The 25,848-nt window shown below is 41.1% G+C and overlaps 1 protein-coding gene across 1 annotated transcript in view; it reads left to right on the plus strand.

Moving 5' to 3' along the window:
* The window catches only part of CSMD1 (CUB and Sushi multiple domains 1), a 1,985,846-nt gene that overhangs the window by 1,793,239 nt on the left and 166,759 nt on the right, over positions 1 to 25,848 (plus strand). The window contains exons 38-41 of the mRNA XM_070460176.1: positions 6,696 to 6,814; positions 10,710 to 10,779; positions 14,360 to 14,476; positions 22,134 to 22,343. Of these exons, the coding sequence (XP_070316277.1) occupies positions 6,696 to 6,814; positions 10,710 to 10,779; positions 14,360 to 14,476; positions 22,134 to 22,343 (516 nt within the window). The remainder of the gene's footprint in view (positions 1 to 6,695; positions 6,815 to 10,709; positions 10,780 to 14,359; positions 14,477 to 22,133; positions 22,344 to 25,848) is intronic.

A 25,848-nucleotide genomic window follows, 5' to 3' on the forward strand; every position in this document is an offset into this window, starting at 1 on the left:
TGATTTCCTTTGGGATGGACTGGTTGTATTTCCTTGCAGTCCAAGGGACTCTCAAGAGTCTTCTCTAATACCACAGTTCAAAAACATCAATTCTTTGGTGCTCAGCTTTCTTTATAGTCCAGCTCTCACATCCATACATGACTCCTGGAAAAACCATAGCTTTGACTAGACAGACCTTTGTTGGCAAAGTAATGTCTCTGCTTTTTAATATGCTGTCTAGGTCGGTCATAGCTTTTCTTCCAAGGAGCAAGCATCTTTTCATTTCATGGCTGCAGTCACCATCTGCAGTGATGTTGGAGCCCAAAAAAATAAAGTCTGTCACTGTTTCCATTGTTTCCCCATCTATTTGCCATGATATGATGGGACTGGATGCCATGGTCTCAGATTTCTGAATGTGGAGTGTTTTTATTTTTTTTAAATTCATTTGTTTATTTTAATTGGAGGCTAATTACTTTACAGTATTGTGGTGGTTCTTGCCATACATTGACAAGAATCAGCCATAGGTATATATGTGTCCCCCATCCTGAACCCTTCACCCACCACCCTCCCCATCCCATCCCTCAGGGTCATCCCAGTGCACCAGCCCTGAGTGCCGTGTTTCATGCATCGAACCTGGACTCATGATCTATTTCACATATGGTAATACACATGTTTCGATGCTATTCTCTCAAATCACCCCACCTTTGCCTTCTCCCACAGAGTCCAAAAGTCTGTTCTTTACATCTGTGTCTCTTTTGCTATCTCACATATAGGGTCATTGTTAACATCTTTCTAAATTCCATATATATGCATTACTATACTGTACTTGTGTTTTTCTTTCTGATTTATTTTACTCTGTATAATAGGCTCCAATTTCATCCACCTCATTAGAATTGATTCAAATGTATTCTTTTTAAAGCTGAGTAATATTCCATTGTGTATATGTACCACAGCTTTCTTATCCATTCATCTGCCAATGGACATCTAGGTTGCTTCCATGTCTTGGCTATTATATACAGTGCTGCGATGAACATTGGGGTACATGTGTCTCTTTCAATTCTGCTTTCCTCAGTATGTATGCCCAGCAGTGGGATTGCTGGGTCGTATGGCAGTTCTATTTCCAGTTTTTAAAGGAATCTCCACACTGATCTCCATAGTAGCTGTACTAGTTTGCGTTCCCACCAACAGTGTAAGAGGGTTCCCTTTTCTCCACACCCTCTCCTGCATTTATTTTTTGTAGACTTTTGGATAGCAGCCATTCTGACTGACTGGCATGAGATGGTACCTCACTGTTGTTTTGATTTGCATTTCTCTGATAATGAGTGATGTTGAACATCTTTTCATGTGTTTGTTAGTCATCTATATGTCTTTTTTGGAGAAATGTCTGTTTAGTTCTTTGGCCCATTTTTTGATCAGGTCATTTATTTTTCTGGAATTGAGCTGCAGGAGCTGCTTATATATTTTTGAGATTAATTCTTTGTCAGTTGCTTCATTTGATATTATTTTCTCCCATTCTGAAGGCTGTCTTTTCACCTTGCTTATAGTTTCCTTCATTGTGCAAAAAGCTTTTAAGTTTAACTAGGTCCCATTTGTTTATTTTTGCTTTCATTTCCATTACTCTGGGAGGTGGTTCATAGAAGATCCTGCTGTGATTTATGTCAGAGTGTTTTCCCTAAGTTTTCCTCTAGGAGTTTTATAGTTTCTGGTCTTATGTTTAGATCTTCAATCCATTTTGAATTTATTTTTGTGTATGGTGTTAGAAAGTGTTCTAGTTGCATTCCTTTTCAAGTGGTTGACCAGTTTTGCCAGCACCACTTGTAAGAGATTCTTTTCTCCATTGTATATTCTTGCCTCCTTTGTTGAAGATAAGGTGTCCATAGGTGTGTGGGTTTATCTCTGAACTTTCTATTTTGTTCCACTGATCTATATTTCTGTCTTTGTACCAGTACCATACTGTCTAGATTACTGTAGCTTTGTAGTATAGTCTGAAGTCAGGCAGGTTGATTCCTCCAGTTTCATTCTTCTTTCTCAAGATTGCTTTGGCTATTCAAGTTTTTTTTGTAATTCCATACAAATTGTGAAATTATTTGTTCTAGTTCTCTGAAAAATACCGTTAGTAGCTTGATAGGGATTGCATTGAATCTATAGATTCCTTTGGGTAGTATACTCATTTTCACTGTCTATTGATTCTTCTGATCCATGAACATGGTATATTTCTCCATCTATTTGTGTCATCTTTAAATTCTTTCATCAGTGTTTTATAGTTTTCTATATATAAGTCTTTTGTTTCTTTAGGTAGATTTATTCCTAAGTATTTTATTCTTTTCATCACAATGGTGAATGTAATTGTTTCCTTAATTTCTGTTTTCTCAGTGTATAGGAATGCAAGGGCTTTCTGTGTGCTAATTTTGTATCCTGCAACTTTACTATATTCATTGATTAGTGCTAATAATTTTCTGATTATGTCTTTAGCATTTTCTATGTAGAGGATCACGTCATCTGCAAACCGTGAGAGTTTTACTTCTTTTCCAATCTGGATTCCTTTTATTTTGAATTTGAGTTTTAAAACACCTTTTTCACTCTCCTCTTTCACTTTCATCAAGAGGCTCTTTAGTTCATTCCTCACTTTCTGCCATAAGGGTGGTGTCCTCTGCATATCTGAGGTTATTGATATTTCTCCCAGCAATCTTGGTTCCAGCTTGTGCTTCATCTATCCAGCCCAGAATTTCACATGATGTACTCTGCATATACAGTAAATAAGCAGGGTGACAATATACAGCCTTGACATGATCCTTTACTAGTTTGGAACCAGTCTATTGTTCGATGTCCAGTTATAACTGTTGCTTCCTGACTTGCATACAGATTTCTCAGGAGGTGGGTGAGGTTGTCTGGTATTCCCATCTCTTTCAGAATTTTCCACATTTTGTTGTGATCCACACTGTCAGAGGCTTTGACATAGTCAATAAAACAGAAGTCAATGTTTTTCTGAAACTCTCTTGCTTTTTTGTTGATACATTGGATGTTGGCAATTCAATATCTGGTGTCTCTTCCTTTTCTAAATCCCCTTTGAACATCTGGAAGTTCATGGTTCACATAATGTTGAAGCCTAGCTTGGAGGATTTTGAACATTAACTTTGTTAGTGTTTGAGATGAGTGCAATTGTGCAATAGTTTGAGCATTCTTTGGCATTGTCTTTCTTTGGGTTGAAATGAAAACTGAGCTTTTCCAGTCTTGTGGCCACTGCTGAGTTTTCCAAATTTGCTGGCATATTGAGTACACAGTTTCACAGCATCATCTTTTAAGATTTGAAATAGCTCAACTGGAATTCCATCACCTCCACTAGCTTTGTTCATAGTGATAATTTCTAAGGCCCACTTGACTTCACATTCCAGGATGCCTGGCTCTAAATGAGTGATCACAGCATCATGGTTGTCTGAGTCATGACAATCTTTTTTGTATAGTTCTTCTGTGGATTTTGTATAGTTCTTCTGTGCTCTAAATACTAGACAAAAATAAATACATATTTATCATGTGTTTTCAGAATCATAAATATCTTTTTCATATGTCAAATTATGGTTAGAAATTTTATACCAAGGTTAATTTAAATATCTATTAAGGGTCAAATAAAAAATAAATGGCATACAATAGGAGTTCATGCCTATATGTGATAGGAAGAAAAAAGGTGAAATTTAAAAATATACTGAATAGTTGCATTTTATGTTCTAAAGTTACAAAAGAGAGGGAGATAATTTCAGTTCAGTTCAGTTCAGTTGCTCAGTCGTGTCCGACTCTTTGCGACCCCATGAACCGCAGCACGCCAGGCCTCCCTGTCCATCATCAACTCCCGGAGTTTACTCAAACTCACGCCCATCGAGTCGGTGATGCCATCCAGCCATCTGTTGTCCCCTTCTCCTCCTGCCCCCAATTACTCCCAACATCAGGGTCTTTTCCAACGAGTCAGCTCTTTACGTGAGATGACCATAGTGTTGGAGTTTCAGCTTCAGCATCAGTCCTTCCAATGAATACCGAGGACTGGTCTCCTTTAGGATGAACTGGTTGGATCTCCTTGCAGTCCAAGGGACTCTTCAAGAGTCTTCTCCAACACCACAGTTCAAAAGCATCAATTTTTCAGCACTCAGCTTTCTTCACAGTCCAACTCTCACATCCCTACATGACCACTGGAAAAACCATAGCCTTGACCAGACAGACCTTTGTTGGCAAAGTAATGTCTCTGCTTTTTACTATGCTATCTGCTACTGCTAAGTCACTTCAGTCGTGTCTGCCTCTGTGCGACCCCATCCCTGGGATTCTCCAGGCAAGAACACTGGAGTGGATTGCCATTTCCTTCTCCAATGCATAAAAGTGAAAGTGAAGTCGCTCAGTCATGTCCGACTCTTAGCGACCCCATGGACTGTAGCCTACCAGGCTCCTCCGTCCATGGGATTTTCTAGGCAAGAGTAACTGGAGTGGGGTGTCATTGCCTTCTCTGAATATGCCATCTAGGTTAGTCATAACTGTCCTTCCAAGGAGTAAGCATCTTTTAATTTCATGGCTGCAGTCACCATCTGCAGTGATTTTGGAGCCCCAAAAAATAAAGTCTGACACTGTATCCACTGTCTCCTCATGAGGTGATGAGACCAGATGCCATGATCTCAGTTTTCTGAATGTTAAGCTTTAAGCCAACTTTTTCACTCTCCTCTTTCACTTTCATCAAGAGGCTTTTTAGTTCCTCTTCACTTTCTGCCATAAGGGTGCTGTCATCTGCGTATCTGAGGTTATTGATATTTTCTCCTGGCAATCTTGATTCCAGCTTGTGCTTCTTCCAGCCCAGCATTTCTCATGATGTACTCTGCATATAAGTTAAATAAGCAGGGTGACAATATACAGCCTTGACATACTCCTTTTCCTATTTGGAACCAGTCTGTTGTTCCATGTCCAGTTCTAACTGTTGCTTCCTGACCTGCAAACAGGTTTCTCAAGAGGCAGGTCAGGTGGCCTGGTATTCCCATCTCTTTCAGAATTTTCCACAGTTTATTGTGATCCACACAGTCAAAGGCTTTGGCCTAGTCAATAAAGCAGAAATAGATGTTTTTCTGGAACTCTCTTGCTTTTTCAATGATCCAGCAGATGTTAGAAATTTGATCTCTGGTTCCTCTGCCTTTTCTAAAACCAGCTTGAACATCTGGAGGTTCTCGGTTCATATATTGTTGAATCCTGGCTTGGAGAATTTTGACCACTAGTTTGCTAGTGTGTGAGATGAGTGCAATTGTGCAGTAGTTTGAGCATTCTTTGGGATTGCCTTTCTTAGGGATTGGAATGAAAACTGAACTTTTCTAGTCCTTTTGCCACTGCTGAGTGCTGATAGAAGCAAGGTCCAATGCTTTAAAGAGAAATATTGCATAAAAACCTGGAATATTAGGTCCATGAATCAAGTCAAATTGGAGGTGGTCAAACAGGAGATGGCAAGAGTGAATGTTGACATTCTAGGAGATAAATTAGACTTTTGCAAATTAAAAAAACATTAAGAGCATAAGTGATTATATTTTTCATATTTAGCAATTTTATCATCTATGAAAATACCAAATGGCTTAAAATATTATGCTAGGAATAAAAAATATTGCCACTTAATGCCTGTGGTGTTTTATAGTTTTTGATATACAGCCATTTAAGGAAAAATCAATTTCAACTTAGGAAAATATTATAATACACCTCACACCCACTTATCCCAGACAAAATTTGTATGTCTCTTGGCTTGAAATTGTTCTCAAACTTTAATGCATAAGACTCACCAGCGACGGTGTTACCAAGCAGATTCTGAGTCAGTAGTTCTGGGGTATGGCCCAAAGTGTGTGTCTTTTACAGAATCCCATGCTCATCACGCTTCAACAAGTAGGACAGAGTTTATACAAATAAGTGTCAATGTTAAATGTTTCTTAGAGTTAATTTGTATGATATTCTAAGCTGAATTCCAATATCATATGATGCAGTTAAAACATTTTTGTTAGTGCCTTAGCTAGAGGCAATTCCATTTAGGAAAGTGCCCACTTAATTGCTGTTGTTCTCTTTAAATGAGAAAGAGATAGACTGAATATAAAATATTTGTTCTCACAGGACTGGTGCACTGGGAAGACCCAGAGGGATGGGAATGGGAGGGAGGCGGGAGGGGGGATCAGGATGGGGAACACATGTAAATCCATGGCTGATTCATGTCAATGTATGGCAAAAACCACTACAATTTAAAAAAAAATTTTTTTTAAATAAATAATAAAATATTTGTTCTCATATTTTTCCAGAAGGATAGAATTCCCAAATTTACAGTTTAAGGTTTTCAAAAAGACCTCTCAGTATGCTTGAAAAACAAAAAGCAGAGGAGCCATATCATTGGTGTTTGCATCTAGGAAGCGGTTTCTTTAAAGATCTTTTAAAATGTGTATGCATTAGGACTGGTGTGTTTTATGCTAAATGTGGAAGGAAAGAATTTTATTCTCTCAAGAAATGCTCGATTCAATACATGATGAAAGTGAAACAAACCAGTATTTACGATTTAGCTCGTAGCTGATTGGAAGTTAGAGTTTTCTTGGTAAACAAGAGAGAGTTAACATCTTTGTTCATTTCTACAGGAGAAGAGCAGCAGAGAAACACTGTTTTGCTATTTGAATAATAAGACCACTGTTTATTCTACATGGCTTATAAGTGTGTGTCTTGTGTTTTCATAGCTGTGGGTCTTGCTGCTTGCCAAGAGCCAGCCCTTCCCAGCAACGGCATCAAAACTGGAGACCGATACATGGTGAATGACGTGCTGTCCTTCCAATGCGAGCCTGGGTACACGCTGCAGGTATTTCATTTTGTTGTTGAAGTTCTTAATAATGGACTCAGCATGGTGATCCTCAGCCAGCTCACTTAAGACAAAGCCCAAGATGCGCAGAGAGACCTAACTTAGTTTCTCACTCCATTTGTGAATCAGAGCTCTTGCATTAACCATGCATACAGGTAAATTCAGTGATGATGCAGAAATAGCTTCTAAATGATAAAGGATCCTTTCAAGGTTGATTATATTATTTTCATAATAATTTTATTTCAGAATGAAATGTGTAGTCTCCCAGTAACCATACAGTTACAATTCTCAGGGACAAAGCGGTGACACAGTCTAGTTAATAGCACCATCCCAGCAACCCCATTATTGGACTGGCTCTGAGTCCCGTGCTGGTCCTGCATTGCAAGCTGTTCTTATGATTTAGTTCAGTAAATCATCAAGGGTCCATTTGTGTGTCAGGTAAATATGGGGCTCAAATAATAGACTTAAACAATTTTCAAGAAACATTAAGCAGATTTCTAATAATCTTGTATTGGTTTTTCTATTAAAAGTTTTTTGTATAAAATTTTAATAAACATTTTATACATCAGTGTATAGCAACATTTGTCATTTTCCAGTCATTTGTTTTTCTTAGTTAACCACAAATAAGTGTATTCCCAAAATAGTTTATCTCTATCCTTTAGCATAATTCATGTATAATTCTCCTTACCAACAGTGGACACTGCAATCTAAACAAGTATATTTATTCCTAAGTCCAATAGAAATATTTAAGCCTACTTATTTTCTATGTTTCAGTTAATTCAAGTAAAAGAGTACTTTCTGCTGTTTGCTTATTATAACACTGAAGCTGATAGTATTTCAAGAGCATTATTTTTAGTCATATTCTGTAACCAACCTAAATAAAGCTTGAGTAATCGTCAGAAAGAAGTCTCAGTGACACAGCAGTGAAATGACAGTGTAGTATGTGATTCCATTTCTGCATGTGTGCTGGAGTAAACCTTTTGCATTATTGAGACAAGTCAGAGCAGCAGTGGCGATTGTAGGAAGCTGATGGCCTGCCTGTCGAGTCTTCATGTACAAACCCGCGTTAGTCTCACACAGCCTCATGGTGTGGACGCTGGGGGCTCGTCTTTGATGGGGAGGGGGAAGTGAGCCAGGCCCTGGGAGGAGTCAGGGGCAGAGAAGCCGGCAGATCCACAGGGGCCACGTGCAGAAGTCAGCCCAGGTTCTTAGTGCTGATGGCCTGCCTGTCGAGTCTTCATGTACAAACCCACGTTAGTCTCACACAGCCTCATGCTGTGGACACTGGGGGCTCGTCTTTGATGGGGAGGGGGAAGTGAGCCAGGCCCTGGGAGGAATCAGGGGCAGAGAAGCCGGCAGATCCACAGGGGCCACGTGCAGAAGTCAGCCCAGGTTCTAAGTCTGAGAAAATATCAGCAAAATGCCTGATACTTCAGCAAATGAAAGCCAGCACTGCTATTATTGTAAGTAAACATCTTCACCCAAATAGCCTACCAGCTGCATGTATAGATCTTGGTGGGTATTATAGTAATGCTTTGGCTCTGGAGAAAGGTGGGCAGACACTTGGAAAGTAGAACAGTTACTGAAAAAGCTTTGCTGAAAGGTCTGCCATGGAAGCAAGTTTGTAACCAAGCACATGAAGGCAGTGGTAACTGATTGTTTAAGACAGAGATCTCCCATTTCATGTGTTACAGTAAAAAGAATTATGAGTCAATCCCAAGGGTTTCATTTAGAGGAACACCTCACTCTATACTGACAAGCCTTTTTATTAATATGCCTTTGGTTGTTTTTATTTGTTTATTTTGCCCTTCATAAATTTACGTAAACCATGTAAATACCGTGTTGCCTCCATTTCTCCAAGTCCCACGTGCTCTCATGTGGGCTCCCTCCATTGTGCTCACCTTCTTTCTACGCCTCTCTGATGGCACTTTGCAGTCACTGCCAGCATCCTTTTGTGAGGGAGACTTCTCCAGCCCTCAGAGAAGAAACTAGAAAGGGTTATTTAGTAAGGACATGTCTTATAGTGAATTGTTTAATGTGCTACTTGTAGATAAAGGTCTGCAGGCACACATCTGTAGAGCCCAGGCAGGCCACTTGGCTCAGGTTTTCAAATACAAACTAAGATTTCTTTTTTTTTTTTCCCCCTCATAACAATGTCAAGCATTGAGTATACAAGCTGTGACTCTCTCTCACTCGCATGAGTTAAAAAGGATTCTAGACTTTTCAAAAAATTGCTAACAATTGGAAATTTTGCTAACACACTAGTATATTTGGACTGGAAGTGTGCATAAATTACAGTATTCACGAAAAGCACTGTTCCTTGTATGATTTATGCACAAATGTCTATAAATGCATCTGCCTAGTGTGATTCAGGATAAAACTGCAGAGATGGGATGCATCAAATATAAATCCTGGATATTTACAGGATTAATGATTTCCTTTTCTTTAAACCTGTTTTGCTTTTCTTTTAAAAGATGGGAAAAAGAAAATTCCCATTTTAGGCTAATAAATAAATACACAAATTCCTGGTTTGTTTTGGATCCAGTATAAAAATTTTAGCTGGAATCATTAATATGAAATATCTTTGTTGAAATCAATAATGGAATATGCCCTAGGCTGGTAATATATAACCATTTTATTGGTAGTCTTCCATAAATGTCTCTAAAGGCTTCTATACTTTATGCTTGTCCAAAATTTGGGAATAAATTTATTAAAGATAATGTAATAGATCAGAGAATGAGAAGACACAGAGCATGAAACCTGGCAGGAAAAGCATCGTCCTGAGTGTCTTCTTTACGTATAAATGTAGTCTTCCTGTACTGTAGCAACTTTTAAGAATGTTAGGAAATAGGAGTAAATGAGTTCTGTGGCAGACAAATCGAGTGTGAAATCTTCCTACGCTTGGGGAATTGGTTTGTCATTGATAACAGCCTTAGTGCAAATTCTTGTTTGATGCGTTCCCAACATGGCTGGAACTATTTAACACGAGTTAAAGATGTGCTTGTCATCTGCCTCTGTGCCAATTCTGTTTGGCAAATGGAAATTCACAAGGTTAGCACACGTGTCACATAAGCCCACCAAGTCACAATGAGGAAGAAAGTAAACATGAATAGTTTGCACACAGGGATGCCCATTCATTACCTTCTCTTTCATCATAAAAGAAATTTTAACCCAAAGCACTGAGAATTTAACCCACTGCTGTTTGATTTTTAAAACAGGAAGAACAGGACAAATTTTTTGAAGGTTGAAAAGTTGAAAACTTCATGTATTTAAAGGCTAAAGAGATCCTGAGTGATGAGGATTAATTTCATTGCAGAAGCATTAATATGACAGCTTGTGAGACTGATGATAAAATGAATATTAAGTCTCCCTTTTCTCCAATAAAGGAGGAACTGACCTAATTTTTTGCTAAACCATAAAGATTGTGTGAGTTGCTTGTGAACCATAGGCAACCGTGAAAGTTACCTTTGCATAAGCAGATTACTTACCAGTGACATTTCACCATTGAACACCTAATATTTCCTAATCATTTGCCCAAAAGTGATAACTTTTGATGACTTAAAAAAACAGCAAACTTACTTTGGTCAATTCAGTTCGGCATCTTAAGCATTAGGAAAGCATATTGGCAGAAATACAGACCACTGAAAGGCACATTACAAGATTTTTATTTTAGTGACAAGAAGTACAGTGATTATGGGGGTTTTTTTCTATCTTGATTCCAAATGAGATTCATTAATACACATTAGTAGGATAGATTTCACAGGTTTGGTATTTTTTACATTTGTGATTAAATCAAAAGGGAAAACCAAAGAGAATACAGATACTCTTGCAAACACTGAAGCCTTCAGTACTCCATGTTCAGCGAGTTAATTTCGTTTCATCTTTTCTCGAGCAGGGCCGTTCCCACATCTCCTGTATGCCGGGGACCGTGCGGCGTTGGAACTACCCGTCTCCCCTCTGCGTTGGTACGGACACTCCTTCCGTCCTTGTGTTGCTGCCAACATCCTCAGTAATGCAGTGGTGATCTTCTTGAGCTCCTTTTGGGCTTCAAAGATGAACTTTTAAATTCCTTTCAAACATCTGTTAGATAATAACTTAGTAATGCAGTAGAGGTGTAACTGAGATTGGACATCTTCTCCCCCTGGATGTGGGTACTCTGCTTTTCCAGCATCCCTGGACCAACCGACAGGGATTAGATGCCAGCTACTTCCAGGCACTAACCACACATCACATGCATGTCAGAAGCCAGTGGATTAATGCATGAGAAGGAATGAATGGAGCTGGTCTGAGAGTCTGAGAAGGGTCCTGTTTATGCCTCAGGAAAACCACATCTCCAGAAAAAAAATTCAGAAGTGCCAATAGGTGGTGTGAAGTTGGAGAGACACTATTTTATATCAAAAAGTATTTGCTATAAAGGCAGCCACTCTTGTGGAGGGGCTCATCAGGGTAGGGACTCAGGTACTAAACATCCATCTCTCTACTTACTTTTAAATGAAGAACTTTCCCTTAGACTTGGGGATTCATATATTTTAAGCTTTGAAATGAAATGAACTCACAGTAGATTTTCAATCAAATGATGTGCCATTGCTGGCACTCTGTATTATGTGAGGAGATATTTTTTTCAAATAGCTTACTTATATTAGCCAAATGAAATTAATTCTGTTTTTATTCTGCATGTTTCATATGTTCTTGGTGTTTTGTCACTAAGTCAGGTCCGACTCTTTGCAGCCCCATGGATGTAGCCTAGCAGGCTCCTCTGTCCATGAGATTTCCCAGGAGAGAATAATGTGGGTTGCTGTGCCTTCCTCCTGTGTTTGCATTGGCAGTGGGTTCTTTCCCACTAACACCACCTGGGAAGCCCAGCGCCTGCCTGACACTATTTTGAGGATCATGACAAGTCCCAGGATGGCCAGGTTGTTGGTCAGGGCTGGCACTGAGATGGCATTCCATGTACCATGGGGTCCCTCAGCCAGGGCGTGGCCTGTGCCCTGGCACAAAAATCCCATGTGTTCTCACCAGAAGATCAGGAATCTGCATAAAATAAGACACACAAACCCAGTTAAAACCCAAGGTCCCTTGCTCGTGTATCAAGATAAACACGTTGTCCTTTAACAATAGCATTTTACCAGTAACTCTTTGAATACACTATTTAACAATAAGAAAAGGTCTGGCAAGGAGGGAGTTTCTCCAGCAGGAGACCGGAAGTCAGGCCGCCAACTGCTGGTGGACAGTGAGGCTGGGGAGGAGACTGAAACTTGAGGGTGGAGCTGAAGGAACATGATGGTGTCACTAGATGAATATAAAGTAAGAGCGGCCCATTGATGGGCTTTTAAAATATCACAAAGGAAAAAGGGATTGATGCGTGGCTTTCGGGGCTGTGTTTGCACGCCCATCCAGTGGTTCTTGTGTTTTGCAATGAACAAAGGCACAGTCATATGATGTGGTAACTAAGCACTTAAGGAATTAGACTGTCACTGTGAGTCTGCAGGATTCGCACTCATATCAGGCCCCTTCTCTCTCCTGGGATGATCATCATGGTCCTCATGTAAAGACGTGGGTCTTGATGATCAGTTCCATCATTCAGGCACTGGGTTGGCTGCTCCTATAAGACAGTCTCAGTCCTCAGTGAAGATATACACAGATGTTTTCATATTTTATAATTTCCAGTCTCTTTTCTGTTCTTGGTAAAAAAAACATGCTCAAAATCAAAATGGCACAAATGTCACTTATATTTCAGAGTGGTTTTGGTATTTCCATCATTGATGTGGTTTGTGCTTGGACCTGCATGTTTAACCTCGGCGCAGATTGCAAGACTCCTGGGGGCATTGAGGGAACATCACTGCCAAATGCATGCAGGCTCGCTGCTCAGACCCACCAGTGTCCACAACAGCACCCTCAGACTTGTGGGTACAAGCAGGCCAGAGCCTTTATTCTCAGACAAGTGGTGTCTCCCGCAGAGAGTTAACCTGAGAAGTTATTCTCCAGATAGCAACAAAGTTAATGTTTAAAACATTGCTGGAATTTTTCACTCACCCACAAACATACATTCAAAGTTTTTTAAAAACTTAACATTTTTAACTTGCACACTGTTGACACCCAGACTAGGGTTCCCTAGCTTGAACAATTACCATATTCATTAAACTTTTTATAAGATGTTCAGATTTTTCTTCATATCAAATTTACCCAAAGCAGATAAAGTCTTTCTACCTCCGTCATTAAAAAAAAAACATCTTGAGGGTCTCTGAGATCGGCCTCCGGAAATTATTTTGCCTAGTAAGAGCATTGTTAGAATGTGAGTAAAGCCTTTTCCTGTGGCTTCCTTGAAAGAAACAACATCATTTGCATGATTGATTTGAAATACAAGAAATCACCATTTTAATAGGTCAGAAACGGTCAAGTTCAAGTATTAGAACTTCATCTGCTTCAACCTATATTATTTGCCGTGTGTGTTATAAAGTCAATCATGCTTCTTTACTATCAAACCTCAGCATTAACATTGTGAAACATGCATAACCAACTTAAGTCCAGGGATGAGAACTTATAGTCACACCCATCTTAACAGTGTGAGATTGGTTGCAGAGAAAGTGGTCTCAGTTAGCTGCATTCCAAAGCTGGGAAGAATTCTGAAGGTAACATCCTGGTTAAAACTTGGATTCTAGGGGGCTTCCCTGGCAGTCCAGTGGTTCGGAACCCACCTGCCAATGCAGGGAACACAGGTTTGATCCCTGCTCCAGGAAGATCCACCTGCTGCAGGGCAGCTAAGCCCGGTGCCACAGCTACTGAACCCACACTCTGAGCTGCAGCCACTGAAGCCTGCACACCCTCTGGCCCGTGCTTTGCAGCAAGAGAAGCCGCCACAATGAGAAACCCACCACTGCAACGAAGAGTAGCCCCCGCCCCTTGCTACAGCTAGAGAAGGCCCACATGCCGCAACTGAGACTCAGTGCAGCCAAAAATTAAATCAATACAATAAATCATAAAGCTAACAAAGAAACTTGGATTCTAGAACCAGATGGAGCTGAAATAAAATTTCGCTTGTGCTGTTTGCCAGGGGTGTACCCTTAGACAAATTCCTTAATCTCCTCATACCTGGTTTCCTTGTCTGTAAAGTGGGATGATAATAACACCCACCCTTTAGGGTTGTGATGAGAATCAAGCAGTGAAGTGTGTTTATCTCAGCCTACAGGTGAGCACAGGACTAACCATCAGTAAGTAGGAACCAGTACAGCCACTCAGAACTTGGAAGACAATAGGATCCTGCCCGAAATGTGTAAGCTTGACCAAGCTGTTCTGAGAGCCTCTGTGGCCCAGAAGGAGATAAACTCTGAAGACCTGTCTTTATTCTTAATCCACGGATGCTCAGCAGGGAGAACTAGACCCAGAAATAACTAAAGGGCATCCCACTTATGTATGTGCTGAAGCTAGGGGCAAATGCATTTCTGAAGACTTGCTTCTGGGTAGCACACTCACTTGGGGGTGGGGAGAGTGAATTGTCCTAGAAAGCCGTGGCCCCCCGGGCACTCACTCCACTTGTCATTCTAACAGCGACCTGCGGCGGCACCTTGAGCAGCATGGGGGGAGTGGTCCTGAGCCCCGGGTTCCCCGGCACCTACCCCAACAACCTGGACTGCACCTGGAAGATCTCCCTGCCCATAGGCTATGGTGAGTGATGACGTTTTTTAATTCCTCAAGATCCAACTTTTTAATATATTCCTAGGAAAGAATTAGACTAAGTAAAAAGTGAGCCTTATTCTGTTGACCTAACTGTGTCTTTAATTGAATGTGGCTTACAGATTTAAATAAAGTGTTGGCAGAATAACTTTGAGAACAAAGTTATTTGAAAAGTCAGTTTGCACAGAGTCCAAAAGTCTGTGCAAACTGACTTTTCAAATAACTTTCTGTTCTCAAAGTTATTCTGCCAATGCTTTACTTAAATCTGTAAGCCACATTTTTTTGGATGCATGAGACAAGTGCTCGGGGCTGGTGCACTGGGATGACCCAGAGGGATTGGGTGGAGAGGGAGGTGGGAGTGGGGATTGGGATGGGGAATACATGTAAATCCATGGCTGATTCATGTCAACGTATGGCAAAAACCAGTACAATATTGTAAAGTAATTAGCCTCCAACTAATAAAAATAAATGGAAAAAAAAAGAAATGGAAAAGTCGGTTTAGCTGTACATGTCTTTTCAAGGCAAATTAAATTGGCAGAATGATGATATAGTAGTCACATTCAGTGCAAGATGTAGCATCCCTAATTCAATCATCAAGCTCTTTATTCATTATACCACCTTCAATAATCTATCACTGAAAGTCAATAATGGTAGTGGTTTCTTTCAAATAATTTTTAAAGTGTTTTTCAGCTTATGATTCATTTTAGTATTGTCTTATAAGTTTTTGTCATTACTCCTTGCATTGATTTAGGTTTATGAAAATTACCTAAATGATAAAAATCACATTTAGTTATGAACTTCCAGGTTACCTACCTTAAATAATTCATAATTTTAATTGTTACATACGCTAAAATCCCATTCTGGCCTGCTTCAGAAATGCACAGTATTTGTGAAATTTTGATTCTCTGTCATGCCTCTCCTCATCTGCCTCATGGTTTCCTTATATTTTAGTTCATTAATTTGGATTTTCCCCACTTGCTGCTTCTGCTGCTGCTGCTGCTGATAAGCCATTTCAGTTTTGTCCGACTCTGTGCAGCCACATAGACGGCAGGTAGCCCACCAGGCTCCGCCGTCCCTGGGATTCCCCACCTGCAATTGTCCAAAGAATACACACTGGATGAGGGTGCCAGATTAGTTACTCAGGGAATGTCCCAGAATGTCCATATTATTGAGTACTTATGCACTAAGTGAATGTTAGCTGAATGATGGGTGGACAGAAGCGGAAATGGAAATCGTTGCCCTGGAAGAAGGTTATATATTTTAATTAAGTTTTCAAAGCTCTTGCTTTAAGAGTCTGTGTCAGGAGGAGAAAAGGGGGGAGGTCCACCTGCTCAGCTGAGAGCAGCTAAGAGGGAGGGCGTAAGGGAGTGGTGTGGAAGGAAAAGAGGCCTCCACTGGGGAGGGCACATGTGAGATTCAGCTCCGTGACCCCTGAAGTGGCCCCGGAGTGTGGAGGCACAAGGAAGGGCGGACAGTTCACAGGGGTCACAGAGGTGCTCTATTTGTTCCACGTTTTTAAATTTTATTTTTTAAACAATGAACTCTCTGAGCAGAGAGGCTGTAATTCTGCCCCGTGCTATGCCAAACAGAGGCCTCTGACTTTAACCAACGTTGGCTCAGCCATCCTCAAAGCCTGGTCTGTTTTCTTACCCTGAGGATCTCAAGATCTGGACAGGGTTGGTTCCGTGTTTGGAGTCAGATGTCAGGGGCTAGATTGGAGTTACAGTTGACCCGCGAGGTTCCAACAGGGCCTTAGCATCTTGAAGGCCACAAACTTACTAGGAAAATAATGATAGTATAGGCTACTGAACTGAGTGAACCCCAGGAACCTCACTTTCCTCATCTCTAAAAATGAAATGACCACACAGGGTTATGGAGGATTCACTGAAACAGTTCAGGCGAGAAATTTAGTATAGGGCTTGGCGTGTTGTAAATAACAACAGCAAATACTAGCTGGTTTTTAAATTGTTGTTTCAAATCCTTCCCACTTTCCTTTCAAACCTCATTAGAAACATTTTGCTCATGAATGGATATGTACATTTCATTAGTTTATTTTCCCAGCCTCACTGTTCCATGGTGTGAGAAGCCTGCTGGTTGGCATGCTTCCTTTCACTGTTCCCTCACTAAGAAACCAGTACACAAGACAATAATTCAGGAAAAAAAGAACAGGGATCTTCTGACTTCATGATCATGATCTATGAGCCTAAGAAACCATTTATTTCAAAAAAGTTTGAAATTTTAAAAAGAATTATGGAATGTTATGATTAAAATTACTTGTCTTTAAAATGTATGATATTGCCCAGCACTAGGCTTAAAAAAGCATATTGAATAAGCCAAAAGGAACTTTATGCCTGAAGTCCTAAATACATGCAAAATAGTATGACTGTCCCTAGCTTTTTAGAATAGATAGTTATGCTTCAGAATAATTTGCTACAGATAACATATAAGTACCACACTAGGTTTTTCTGACAAGTTGTGTAATCTATAAATATACTCCTAAACATGAGATTTTAAAACAGGAAAGAGGCATGTGCTTTCCTGTTTCCTGGATTGTCAGTTTTGGTTTGGGTTGCTTAAGTATTAATGGCTATTTTGCTAATAATTATGGTACAGGTATCTCCAATTCCCCCAGCCCCGAAAGACACACTTATCCAGAATATGAGACAGCAGTGCTTTTTCTTGAGAAAAAGCAGATTAGATGTTTTTCATCAGTGGAAGATTTTGTTGCAATATTTTTGGTCTTTTCACACAACCAAATATATGTGGGACCACCTGTTAGATATCCGACACACTTGTTCAGCAGGAGCCAACTCAGTCACATAATTCTTCTGATTAACCCTACTTCTCTCCCACACCCATGGACCAGTAGCTTAATTATATATGTAAAATGACCTGTCGCTCTGGTATCACATGAAAGCCCACCTATGTCTCCGCTTGCTAATTACTCACCCACCTGACAACTGCTTTCTGCATCCAGCCTCAGTGAGAGTGTGTTACCGAAAGCGGGGTTCCAGCTGCTCCCCACTCTAAAGTCGGTAAAGAGGCCAGGTTGGTGGGAAGGAAGGTTTGCTTGATTTTGATGCCGGCATCCAATGGGGAGGGCGGACCTCTGTCCAAAGTCTGACTCCCCTCCAGTGGACAAGAGCTGTCCTAGGCTAGGGAGGGAGCTACATGTGGAAATAGCACAGCCAGCTCTGACGGCTCTCTTCAAGTTGGTCATCGGTGGTCTGACCAGCATCTTGATTGTTTCAAGCACAGTTTCAGTCTTCAGCTTCAGTGTTGGTTTGTCCCATTTCCTTGAGGCCAGTTCTCAGAACTGTGGCAGCTCATGTCACAACTACAGTCTGGTCATCTTGTAGTTAACTTCTTCACCTGCTGGGGGGCTTTCAGTGCCTGTAATACAGCTGCAGGACATGGTTCAGATTATTACTTAAAGCCTATGAGACAGAACTAAAAGTTCTTGACTATGCTTAGTGAGAGCACTTTATTATTCTTATCATTATTATTATTTGGCCTCTTTTGACTGTTTTCCTTTGTTACTGCATTTTCTCAGTTCTCTGATTAGACTTACGCATTGGCTAAGGTTTTTCCCCAGACAAAAGGCAGGCTGAGGACACAGGAGGTAAAGAACCATAGGGCCCAGCTCTGTTGCAAGCATGCAGTCACTGGACTCCATCTGAGGGGCGGGCATGGTACCTGGTGGTCCCTCATGTCTTTGGGCTCTGAGTGTAGATGAGTAGAAATCCTAGTTCTGCCAGTGACTGCTGGTATGAATTTGCAAGTTACGGACATGCTTTGGAACTTTTTTTCCTTATCTTTAAAATGAACACCATAAAATATTGTTCTCCTACAGCTGCTCTGAAGCAGTGCCTGACATGGAGAAGGCATTACCTGACTATTCACTATTCTTCGATACTAGGTCAAATGCTCTAATGTTGTTTTGTTTCCTTTCCTTTCCACAAATTTGGGTTGCTGTTTTGTGTGGCTTTGAGTATGAGCCCAATCAACACAGAATTTCTCTCTATTTTCTTGAAAGTTTCTAAAAGCATAGTTAACAGAGATTAAATCAAGTTTTTTTTTTCTGCTTTACCTTTTACATTTGAAACCCTTGCACTTACATCACACACTGTGGGGTCAGAATTGGCTATGCCTTTAAGCCGTCTAGAGGCATAGGGAGGATACAAAAGACTCTTTTAGAATATTCTCTCTGAATTCTGAAACTATTCACTCATTTGCTATATGTTTATTATGCACAGAAGATGTACAGTAGAATACTTACTGTCCACAGGGTCTGTCAACTAAGAAACAAGAGTTTAACTCTGAAGCTATTGGTCAGCTTATGTATTCAAAGTTTTGTCAAGTCCAGATTAAAAATCCTTTCTGCAGATGCCTTTTCCTGACACTTAATTTCCAATGTGTAATGACAGTCAGTATAAATTTCACCCTAGATGGGCATTCAGATTGGTTTTCTTGTTGCAATAACACATTTTTGGTATTCTATGAGATAATAAAAGGATAACTAGGTTACGCTTATTTTAATCCCTTCATTTTGGCTTCATGATGTCAAACTGGACACAATTTGCTGAAAATTAGATAGCTAAAAATTCCTTTCTAAACCAGATTAGAGCTGGGCTCAGTTCTCTTTCCTGATACATATTAGGTGATTTGATATGTGGCTGGATACTTTATCCTGCTTAATATGCTAATTTTTCATAAAATTATAATTTGCATAATTCCATTTCCATTTCAAGATTAATCCCAAATCAGCGAAAGGCCACTTTCACTATGTCCTTTACTTTGGAGATATTGGCCATCTTTTAGGGTTTTTGTGCCCCTTGATCTGCTTGCTGTCTCTCATTTCTTTCTCGACTGGGCTGCTCTATGAATTTCAAATGTATCTCTGGATGAATTCATCTGACATCTGCCTATGCACATCTGAAATGAGCCTGTTTTAAGCTGTTTCCATGCCATTTGATTTTATACCCAAAAAGGGAATAAGTATTTTAAGTGCTCTAATCTTGCCCTAGTTTCACATCCCATCTCGTAGTTTTTGGATGAAAAATAGAAATTTCAGTAATTCATCATTTGTTTTTTATTGTTCTTATGTTGGCTTCTGTGTTCTTCCTCCCGTGAAGAATGTGATGGGTGTTTGTGAAACTCTGTGGACCATAGGGGTTCTGGGCCTTGATACCAAAATATTTTTTGGTATCACCAAAAATATTTTTGGCCACCAAAAAAAATTTTTTTTAATCCATTAGTATAGTTTATTAATTAGTCAAAAAGACAAAAACAAAAACCTCTTTATTGTCAGATTTTGGGCCAGGCTATAAAAACAAACTGCTTTTAGTTCAACAGTAAGTAAGGGAATAGATCAGATACGAACAGACCTGTGGCTTACAGACTGGTCAAGTGGCTCAGCTCTCACAGCAGGTCCAGAGAGGGGACGGGTGAGAAGGAGGGGCTAGGAGTCATTGGTCTTGCCTTCTCTCCTTCCTGCCTGCCTTCCTCCTTCTTTACTTTCTCCCTCTCCCTCTCTCTTTCTTTCTTTATCTGTCTCTTTCATTCCCTCCCTCTTTCTTTCTTCTTTCCTTGCTTCCAAATTTCTTTCAACTGATTGTATTTACTGGGATTTAGAAAGAAAATGAATTAGCTTATGTAGGTCTCTCCAACAGAGACATGCTTGACATTTTTTCATATTTACAGAAATGTTTTAAATATAGAGCTTTGTTGCATGTCTGTCATCTGTGATGCCTGGCATTAGAACAGTCAGGCCAATCCCAGGCCAGCCTCTTCCTTCCCTCCCTGCTCATGTGTTGTACATACACTTGGACTGTGTGATACAAACTGAGTTGCTCATTCTAAAAATGACCCAGGTTTCGTTGTCTTATTAAAAACCTTTCACTGAAAGTCTTCCTTCTGCTTTTTACTTTTTGAGTCTCTTCCTGAAATATTCTGCCTTCTACTTCCTTCCAGTTTTCTCTATCAAACTAGGGTAAAAATGTTAATACAAAATAATTTTCTCCAAAAATTTGTAATATGTTTAACATCATGAGATGGTTAGCTTTTGTCTAGCATGTTTCCATGCTAAACCAGAGAATACAAGTTCTCTGTCCATCAGAATTGATGTCAGTCTAACTCTACCTCTTGCTGTGTTACCTGGGACATCACACCCAGCCTTCCTGTACCTTATTCTGCTCACCTGTGAAATAATGGTAATAACCATGGTCACCTTGGTAAACTGAACCCCGAGCGTGATAATGGACTTACGCTGTGTCCAACCAGAAAGACCATTATTCACGCTTTTGTTCTTCCTAACAAAGTTTTCTCCATAATTGATAAAATTATGTTTCTTGGATAATTTTAAAATTTATTGAGTGGCTTTAGGTTGCTCTTCCCTATTACTCTTTGCATGAGCTTTTCTTCTTCTTCTCCTCTCCTTTTTATTTTGTGACTGAATTCAGCTTTTGTTACCTATGTTTTCCATCAATACTAAGTAGATATGTTGGCTTTACATTTTCTCAGCATGTATACCTAAGTAAGGTAACCCTTGCAAACATGATCTTTTATATAACAATATCTTTAATTTCCTAAAACCTAGGAAATGTATCATATATATATATATATATATATATATATATATATCTTAATAGATAAAAAGAGCTTTATATATATGGATAGATGGATAAAAAGAGCTTTATGTATATATAAAGAGAAGAATAACACAAAATAAAGCTTTCCTCACATGCTGAGAGAATGATCCACAATAGCTGTTGGTTTTCTTTATTAGACTTTATAAACCTAACTTAATTGCCTTGATTTATGTGAAAACTAATGTCTTTGGCATTCTGAATAAACTTTCAAGTGAATTAAGAAGTATTTCAAGCACAATAGTCAAATTTTTAAACATGCCACAATACCATAGCAAATAACTCTTAAGTTATTTTGATTCTCTTCTAAATTATCAACAGTAGCTTATCTGGTATACTGATCAGTATTATACCAGCAACGTGGGTCCTTTGGACAGCCTTGGCCTCTTGTTAAAATAGATTCAGTTGTGAGAGTCAGAGTGGCATTTGTCAGAGTGGGTTTCTTGCAAAACCATCAGTAATTTGCATTGCAGGCACTACACAGTCAAAACAGTTTTCAAACTGAGAAATTTCTTGTGCAATGATATGAACATCCACTTAAAAGCCACTTCTAAAGTTTGTTGTGTTTTGTTAGATCTATATTGGCTTCTTCCTTGATAAAGGTGAAAATTGACTAACAGTTACAACCTTATGTTTTTGATTGTAAAGATTTTAAGAGCAGCTGGACAAGAATCCCTGCCATGTGTGTGGATATAAGTCGCCATTCTGAGAATTACACCTGCATGCCTCTGTGATGCAGTGCCAATAGTGTCTATATTTCACACACACACACACAAAATGATTTAGGAGCATTCACTACAAGGACAAAGGTCACACAGCTGGTGGGCAGCAGAGGTGAAACCAAAGTAAGGCTTGTTGTAATTCACAATGTACATGTTCCTCCACTCTGCCTCCTAGAGAGATATTGTTGGAGGAAACTAATGTGATTTTAATCTCTGTTGATAAGCATTATCAAAACTTTTGATACCAGAATTCACCACTGTTGCCTATTTTTTTCATAGGTGCACATATTCAATTTCTGAATTTTTCTACTGAAGCTAATCATGATTACCTTGAAATTCAAAATGGCCCTTATCACACCAGCCCGATGATCGGGCAGTTCAGTGGCCCCGACCTGCCCAGCGCCCTGCTGAGCACCACTCATGAGACGCTCATCCACTTCTACAGCGACCACTCGCAGAACCGGCCGGGGTTTAAGCTCACTTACCAAGGTAAGAGTCCTGCCACACCTGGGGATGCGTCTGAGACTTAAATCGTGTGGAAGCGTGAACATCCAAGCTGGTTAAAGTCTCGCCCAACTGGAGAGTCCAGAGTGGAGCTTGGCTTTCTGGTGGGAATGGAGTCTCCGCCGGGCTTCACACAGGTCAGGACCCAGTGCCAGGAGCAGGTCAGGCCCTGCTTCCGGGGTCCCTTCTGTCTCCCTCCAGTGGCCACATCACCGCCTGGGATCCTCTTAGCCCCATCGTCACATCACCTGGTCACATGTGTCCGTGTCCTCTTGGCCACACGCAGGTGTTATCCCTTCAGGACTATGGTACAAGGAGTTTGTTTGATCTTGGGGGGCCTCCACCTGCAGCAGCTCACAGCAGGATTTCAGTTCCCAGCCCGAGACTGAGGTCAGGCCACGGCAGTGAGAGTGCTGAATCCTGGCCACTAGACCACTCGGGGCAGTGACAAAGCCCTGGCTTGTTGGTTTTGTAGAAATAAATGTCCACAAAGAGACAGAAGTAGTGAAACATGTAAAGGGTCCTAGGAGGAAAAGGAGTGTGTGTGGATAGACACTGGGTGGGCTCAGAGAAGGAGTCACGCCCTTGGGTGGTCTGAATCACCTACACGGGCCTTTCTTCTGGCTTCCTCCGGCCGATCACCTGTTCTGCCTGGCTCTGAGTCCATGTCTGGGGCATCTCAGGGTCCTCCCCTGTGTGTGTGCATCTCTTAGCCAAGATGGGTTCCAGTGCAGAGGCCTATGGTTAGGTTGGCATCACCTGCTGGGAGTTGGGCCCCCTTTCTTTTGACCACTGGGGGGCCTTTTCTGCACCGATGTAGTCAGGAAGGTCTCCTTGACCTCAAGAAGGAGGAATGTGTAGTCTCTCCATCTCCCTTTTGGGCAGGGCTCAGCTCCCCTCTGTCTCCACTGTGACTGTTGTCTTAAGTGTCCACTGGAGCAAAGTCCAGCATTTGCCCTGTTCCTGCTGCTATTGCATCTGGAAATGGAAAGAGAAGGCTGACTGTAACATCTAAGCTGGAGCCCATCTATCTCCTGCCTCATGTCCACAAGGGAAGTGGGTCTGACCCTGTCTCTCATGCATCTAAGCTTTCTCTCAGCTCAAAGTAATGACTTTGTGTACCATTCAAGTTATGCCCGGGGAGAGGAAAGGAGAAAGGGAGGGAATGAACTTTATATGTTCTTAAACCATCAAAATATGAGATCTCTAATAAAAGTTAGAATCTACCATCATCAAAGCATTTCTGACATGTGAAAAAGTTCAAAGTTTTCATTTCATACACAATAATTTATCTGGCCTTTTCTTCAGTGTTGTTAATTCAAATGAAGTAAAAAAAAATGTCAAAAATGGAGTCTTTTTTTAACATGGTGAAATCACTTGATTTCTTTAATTTTATAGACTGCCCTGGAAAATATTTAATATTTCATTACTAAAAGAGGATGGCATTTTATGTTGAACTTTCAGACCTTGTTACTTCAGTTGTTACTTACAGTATAAATTTACATTTCCAGAATTTGGGTGTCTTAAAATAGGAATCCAGGCAGGGGGAAAAACGGCAGGGTGATACAGCGTAAGGAATGAGACAGGAGACCTTGCCTGGATTTCTCTGCGTCCACCTGTGTCTCTCATTCCTTCTCACCTGGAGCCCCCTGTGTCTCAGCAAGGGTGTCAAGTCCCACTGGAAGGCTGGTGTGTGTGCCCACGTACACAGCGAACAGTGGAGAGACGCAGTTTCCCAGGCCAGCACAGAGATCTGCCTACACCCCTGCTCTTCCTCCTTTTGGAGACAAGAGAATGATCCCTTACTTGCAGGCAACCCCTCCCGTGCACTAGGCTCTAAAATGTTTCTTTCTGCTCTTTCCAGGGCTTTTAAGGTAGGAATTGGGGCTTCCCTCTTGGCTTAGGTGGTGAAGAATTTGCCTGAAATGCAGGAAACAGGGCTTTGATCCCTGGCTCGGGAAGATGCCCTGGAGGAGGGCATGGCAACCCACTCCAGTATTATTGCCTGGAAAATTCCATGGACAGAGGAGCCTGGCGGCTACAGTTCATGGGATCCCGAAGAGTCAGATATGACTGACTAACACTTTCACTTTTCTCCAGGTAGGAATTATCTTCCCTTCATTGCTTTTCCAGGGGCTGTTTCTCTTTCTCCTTTGAGTTTAAATACACTCAAGCTCCTCTCTCTCACACACACACACCCCTACTTATGTTTAATTTTACTGACCCCTTCAGCTCCCACTTTCTGAGAAGCAGTGTGGAGGAATCATCTCCTCCAGCTCTCCCCGAGTCTCCTCCTCTTCGCACTTCTCCTGCCCACCCACATATACCGGCAACACCCCCATAGTTACACAGTCATCCAAGCCACAGCTTTTTGTGTCATCTGAGGTTCTCCAGCAGGTGATGGGACCCACCAGTGACAGCTCATCAAGAGGAGAACTAGTACACACGTCTCACGGGCACAGACGCCTGGGAGAACCCAGACAAGAGTCGCTCACAGGAGTGGCTAGAACTCGGGGGGTTAGGTACCTTCTGAAGCTAAAACAAGGGAGAAAGGGGTTCAGGATTCTAGGAAGAGAGGCAGCAGGGAAGAAGACCAGGAAACCTGTGGTTCATGAGGGTCGTTGAGTGAAGTTTGTGTGTTGATTTATTTCTCTTTTAAAGCATTTATAGGAGTATAGCTGTTTTACAATGTCAGTTTCTCCTGCCCAGCAAAGTGCCACAGCTACAAGTGTACATGAATCCCTCTGCTTGGGACTTCCCTCCATGCAGGTCCCCACAGAGCCCTCAGCGGGTGCCCTGGGCTGTGCGGTAGGTTCTCGCCAGGCATCTGCTTTATACACGGCATCGGTACTGTGCTGGTTTAACCCCGCTCCTTTTCTCTGAGAAGGGTTTGCGGAGCATCCTCGGCACAAGAGCCAGAGACTTCTCTGCACATGTACATTCTATTTGTCAAAATAATTTCCTTCTCAAAAGAAGACCCTGTGCCCCACCCTTAGAGCTTCCCCCTGCATCTGCTGGTTCTCAAAACACCCCATGGTGTGCTGAGCACACGCAGATGTAGCTCTCTCAGAATCTCCCACAAAGACTCCACGGGCCTGATGGAGTCACACCGTCTCCTGTCTCGCAGGTGAGGGATCTCTATGCACTGGCCCCGAACAGAAATTCAGAGACAGAGTTACGGAGGAGAAAGATAGAGTGACTTTATTTCCTCGTCAGGCAAAAAGGAAACACTATAGGATAGCACCTCAATAACTGTGCCCCCCACCTCCCTGGGGAGTAGGGGGAGGTTATATAGGCAGGACTTGGGGTTGGGGGTAGGTGATAAGGATCAAGGCAGTAATAGTCTTGCATTCTTCTTTCTGCTGCAAAGTTTCAGAACTGTCACAACACTGGGTTTGGTGGACTCCAAGGGCAGGGTTGCTGATAAGATGAGGGTGTGTGCAGGGTGTCAGGTTGGTCTAATCTCCCTTATGGCAGAAAGCGAAGAGGA

This window comes from Odocoileus virginianus, chromosome 32 (genome assembly GCF_023699985.2).
Source record: "Odocoileus virginianus isolate 20LAN1187 ecotype Illinois chromosome 32, Ovbor_1.2, whole genome shotgun sequence".
Taxonomy (NCBI): Eukaryota; Metazoa; Chordata; class Mammalia; order Artiodactyla; family Cervidae; genus Odocoileus; species Odocoileus virginianus.